A 6,000-nucleotide genomic window follows, 5' to 3' on the forward strand; every position below is an offset into this window, starting at 1 on the left:
GGTGGTTAATTGATCTAGGATGCTGCACAGGGGTGCAAGCTTTACTGGTTATGAAAATTGGGTCAGCACGATGTGTAAAGTAGGAAATTGTTACTAAGTGATTCAAATGCTGGATGGATGGATGGATGATGGATGGATGATGGATGGATGATGGATGGATGATGGATGGATGATGGAGCCTGCTGCCACGAAGACACAGGTGCGCACCTGTCGTGGAGGACAATAGCTGCAAAAAAAATGATCCTGCAATGTTAAAACTGTAAAATGCACATTTGAAATGAATGTATATATGCACAAATATCGCACCTGCGCGTCCAGTGTGCACGGTGCATGGTGAGATCTGCTGGTTATCAAATGTAAAGGAAGAAGACCTGACAAATGTCAAAATACACCAAATCTGAGGTACTTACGTGCCATATTGCAAAGAAGATCAGGGACACGCAGAGGACCAGAGACAGCATGTAGCAGAAGGCAGCAAAAGTGAACATAATTGAAAAGGGAAACGATGGATAATTCCCCAAAGAAGCACGATCCCGCTGACAAACATCTAAAATAAAAGAGGGGGGGGAAGAGAGAAAGTTCTCACGGTGCCATGAGAATCCGAGGCGGCACCGGCACCATGACTTCGCCCTTCGCAATGTTTGCAACAAATTGTTGCAGGAAACCTCTCCAGATGATCAGCCGCGCGTCCACCCAGCAGCGGCGGCGGCGGGGATGTGACTGGAGTCAAAGGAGCTGATCTCAAATCAGTGCACTTCGCATGATCAGCGATCAGTGTCCACAGTGTTGGTGAGATGGTGATCATGTAATCATGGGAAGGCAGCAGTTTCCTCAGGAATCTGATGTGACGAGGGAATGCGCCAAACCATCCGGGAGAGGTGAGCGTGTAGGTAATCCATCCATCAGCGGCGGCGGAGGGAGTCCTGCTGTATCTGCGGTGCGGGGCGGTGCGGGGCGGTGCGGTGCGGTGGTGGAGCTCCTCGCCACTTCATGCACTAGGCGTCAATAAAAGCTGGTTTCTCCGTCGGCAGCAGGGAAGCGCAGGGAGAAGGCGCGTGAACAGGTGGATTTAAAATCGCAGCACCCGGTGTGCGTGCATGTGTGCGCGCGTGTTTGTGTGTGAGTGTGACTTGTGTGTGTGTCGCAACCTCCAGTTATTAAGACATGACATGAAGGCAGCCTGTGCTCTGTTGATCCTGAACATCCTGGACTTGCTCCTGGTTCTGGTTCTGGTTCTGGTTCTGGTTCTGGTGAATGATGCTATTTCAAACGTAAACCATTGTTTTTTCTTTTGCAACTATAACCAGTTCATTAACACTCAATTTGCTACATTCACCTGAACAGAATAATTGGATTAACCACTTAATGCTAAATCCATACTTCAGGAAATAAAATCAGACTAAAGAGTGACTGAAATAAGAAAAACAGAATAAATGAAAGTAACATACACACAGAATTATATAAAATACTCCCAAAATACAGTTTACAATCATCTTACAGAAAGTGATTGATTGTAAACTCAGTAAAACATATTGGTAAAGTGATGTCTCAATAGTAACTCAACTATGTGCCTGTAACGAGGCACACAGTTTATAAACTGTGGAAATGGCGCCACCGTGTGACACCTGGGGAACATGTCAGCCTTCTCCATGGAAGAAATAATAACGTATGTTTTTTTGATCATCCTTGCTATCTGTGCACAAGCCCATGTGTAGGTATGTTTGCACTATTACTGTGTGTGTGTGTGTGTGTGTGTGTGTGTGTGTGTGTGTGTGTGTGTGTGTGTGTGTGTGATTAGCACCATGTTTACAGTGTAAACAACAGTGTACACTTTAATTATCCGGCATACAATTTCGCAAATTTCTTATTATTAATTATCACAGTAGTTATTACAGTTTATTAAAAACATTTCATTATTTATTTTGTATCAAGTTGCTCAGTCTTTGGAATGATAAGGCTGCATATGCAAGTCAATAACACTGAACTAAATGGAATTAAGTTTAATGTTGTTCACTTGTTGTAGTGTTAATAATAATAAATAGAAGAAGAAGAAGACAAAAAAAAACAAAAACAAGAAGAAGTTAAATAAAATAAACATGCATGCAGTGTTTTCCAGAGCGTGACATTCACACTGGCAGCAAAACAGCCATCAGTCCTTCATCATGTGTTGTACAGATTGTGTGGATTGAGTTTACACAGGCTAAACTAAACGGCCTTGACTGCTAAAAGCCGAGCTTGACTGACTGACTGACTGACATTTCATGGGAACAGCTTAAATTTTTATAACTAGGCGTTTATTTGTGGACAATGCTCTGGATTCTTTTAAAGAAAAAGAAAGAGCTGATATAATAGGAAAAATGTGTCAAATCTTAGTGCAAGTTTTATTTTGAAAGCTGTGCTACATCCTGCTCTCAGATATGTCTCGCAACTTGATGCTTGGATTGTTGCCTAGCAACAGCTTGTGACAGTTAATTGGGGTTCTAGCAGACGTTGTTATGTGACATGACATCACTTCTCCCAAACACTGGGAACTAACCTCGACCACTGGGTTACTCAGCTGCCACTTCAGACCGAACTGAGCCGCTGACTTATTGTTTTCACCACGGACACAGAATATTGACGTAATTAATCAGTTAATTAAACATAGTCATCAAACTGAAGACTTGGACACCAGACGACACTTAAGCTTCAGGTTACATGTATGACGGTGTGTTGGCTTACAGGTCATTAAGTCTGCCCGACAAAAACTCTACACTCGCTGTTATTCACTCTGTGCTGAGTGCTCGAACAGATCAGGTCTAATGGCTTAAATTAAAGATATAATTAAATAAAGGGCTATATTTGGATCAACTGGGATAAACTGTGAAAAAGATTCCAAGAAGCAAAAGGCAATTTTACAGTTCATTGCATCATTTATGCGTTCCCATTTTCTCCGCAGTGTGACAAGCGTTCAATAAAAACCAAAAAGAAGGAGGCAGAACACTAAATTGCCATTTTATTCCTTTCAGAGCGTCTCCACGTGAGAGCTTTGTAGTCTGACACTTAAGTCTGTCACTCAACCCCCCTGTGATGTTACAGAAAATTGCTGCAGTGCAGCTTTTTCATTGTCAAGCAGCTGAGATCCTCTTCAACCTCATCACACACACACACACACACACACACACACACACACACACACACACACACACACACTTCTGCTAAGTCACTCCAGGACTCGTCTTTGTCACTGTGACACTCAACCACTCCGCTGTCACGGTGTAATACTTCGCCCATACATGCGGCTCTATGACAGCACCGACGGCCACTTTGCGAGGCGTCAAGAAGTTGTTGTGCTGAAGTGTCAGTGAGGGACAGACAGGATGCCTGTGAGGGGGACAGACAGACAGGTGAAGACAGACTGAGACAGATGGAGGGGTCTGAATGACAACTAGTGATGCAGTGGATCATGGTCCATTGACGTTCAGAATACAGCTGCTGGTGCTCTTACATTACACAGTGATAACTTGCTGTTTTAATCATAATGAAAGGATTTAAAGGGGCATCCCAAACACTTCTCAGCTTCTGAAAACACCAGTATAATATTTTCTGTGACTCTACTTTATTGAGCCTGAGAAAATAACCCTGATGATGTCATAAGGTGTTTCTCACCCTGGGTTGGGAGGTGTCGTTGAAGGTGCATGTCTCTTTCTGGCAACACTTTTGCAACAAGTTCATACAAGTGCCTTCACACCAGCAACCTACCAACAACCTGACACCCAGCACTTCAGATCATGTGATGTTCTGTATGCCACTGTCACGTGTCATTTGACTGACCTCGAAGTTTGTCTGCTCTTCGAACACTAGTTCTTCCCAGATTCCTGCAGAATATCTACTGAGAGTTTTCTGAGCTGAGTCGAGCCAATGATGTTCACTTTAAAATAACTCCTCGAGGTTGTGCCCACACCCTCAAAGTGTTTGTGAGCGTGGACCATCGGTATCAGCTGCCGTGGGGAATCATTTTTATCACAGACAGGCAATAAGTGTTGTGTTGGCCTTTTTAAAGCTCTTTAGTGGAAGCAGCAATGCCAGAAATTGGCATAGCCTCTAATTTGTTGTTTGGAAAGGGGCCAAGGCCATGATGTGCTTAGCTCCCAGTAGGCATTTCAAACGGCGTTGCATAGCAACTAATAATCCATTTTCTCTAATCAAGAAGCTTTTTTTTTCCTTGTTTTCGAATCGTTACTTATCCGAGGGAGAGTTTTGCTGAGCTTTTCTCAGGAGCAGCTGTTTGATATGCACTTTCAGCAGGTACCTGAGAGTCCTTCAGTAAAAGTGTTGGTCACTGGTCATCAGCATGGTGGTAATTAGTTATACAAGTCGAGAGATTCCCAGTCTGTGAAGGGATTTGAACATATCCAAGATCAATTCAGCGGGGGACAGGGTGACCTAAGCTTTGACTGTATATATTAAACCTGCAATAGTTGATTTTGGCCACTTGGGGGCAGTGCAGGTAAGCTGTGAACAGTGCACTGCATCACCTTTTAAATTCATTTGGCAAACTTTGGTAACGACTGACTACTGACATCATGTTCTAGTTTGCTTAGGCTGGGTTGAGTTATCTTTAATAAATGCGTTTCCTTACGTTGTTACTGTGGATCTCCCTCCAGTGTTACGCTCCTGAATGAGCTGGGCAAAACAAATGGTATAAAAGAAAAATTGCGAGTTTTCATAATCCACAAATCCAGTTTTCCTTACGTATTCTCATTATTGTGTAATAGGTGATTATTCAAAAATAAGGTTGTTACTTCATCAGCTTCCAGACCAACAAAGCAAAACCGTGCTAATAATCTTGATAATATCTAATATATTTGTTTCGTCTCTTGCTTCACCAATGAAAAAAAACTTAACATGCATAACTGTACAGATCCTTTAAACATCAGTGCTCTTAAGAAGAGTTTTCATGAGAGAAACTGAAGCTACAGCTGTGACACTAACAAAGCTGGTTGAAGGTCTTTCTGTAGGTAACTTTGTGCCAGAGATTGTCTCGCTAATGTTGTGACGAGCTGTGAAGTCGATGTGTCATGAAAGTCGCTGGATGGAACGTTTGAAAAAAGACGAAGTGAAAAAGTTTAATCAATATAATTTGAGTTGATTAAACTCTTTCACAAAAGAGAGAGTTTGATTCCTCACAGAGATGGTGCTCTGCGGCAGCCGTTCAAGACTGCCTAAAATATTGACTCAAACAAGAAAAAGAAGAACAAGCAATAAGAGAAAAAAACCAGAACCATAGTGTTGATTTTCTCTTTTATGCTCAGACATTGCCATTTCGTTTTCAAAGTAAATGCAGCAACATGACAGGTTCATTTCATCATATGTGTTATATAATCACGTGGCTGTAGAATAGCACACTGAATCAAACTTTATTTATACGACCTTATGACCTCATGCTCGTATCAAAGGTGCCTCACTGGCACAAGAAGGATTAAAACCCAGGACAGTGACAGTCTAATATTGTGTTCGTGTCTTTACTGTAAGAAGGTGAACTGGAGATGTTTGTCCAGCAGATGGTGCAATTTATCCTTTTTTATAACTTAAAGGGAGAAATGCTGATGTAGGTGGTTTGACATTTTACATCACAGAACTGCTGTTTAGTCTGCAGAGGTAAAAACTCCCTCAGAGGACTGTGTGATTTAAAGCTAAAAACAAAAAAACAATTTGAATAATTTAATAGAGCTGAAGCAAAACTGAGAGTGAGGAAATATGAAAAGACTTCAACATGTTTTCTTTTCCTTTATTGACAATGTGCATTACGAAGATGGAAAGAGGCTCCTGAACAAACAAGAGGAGATCCAGGAGGTGAAACAGCTGGATGAGTGAAAACATCTGTACACCAGTGCTGGAGGGTGTGGAGCACAGATGAAGTCATACACACTCTGTGGTGTTTACTGTACACTTCTCATCTTTAATATGAACGTTGTAAGAAATACACACTGTTGATGCTTCCAACAAATCATCACTCAG

The 6,000-nt window shown here is 42.0% G+C and overlaps 1 protein-coding gene across 1 annotated transcript in view; it reads right to left on the minus strand.

The window, feature by feature from the left end:
* The window catches only part of cnih3 (cornichon family AMPA receptor auxiliary protein 3), a 60,313-nt gene extending 59,825 nt beyond the window's left edge, over positions 1 to 488 (minus strand). Inside the window, exon 1 of the mRNA XM_022767556.1 lies at positions 411 to 488. Coding sequence (XP_022623277.1) covers positions 411 to 488 — 78 coding nt within the window. The remainder of the gene's footprint in view (positions 1 to 410) is intronic.
* Between the last annotated feature and the right edge of the window lie 5,512 nt (positions 489 to 6,000).

This window comes from Seriola dumerili, unplaced genomic scaffold (genome assembly GCF_002260705.1).
Source record: "Seriola dumerili isolate Sdu_G_001 unplaced genomic scaffold, Sdu_1.0 BDQW01000025.1, whole genome shotgun sequence".
Lineage (NCBI taxonomy): Eukaryota > Metazoa > Chordata > Actinopteri > Carangiformes > Carangidae > Seriola > Seriola dumerili.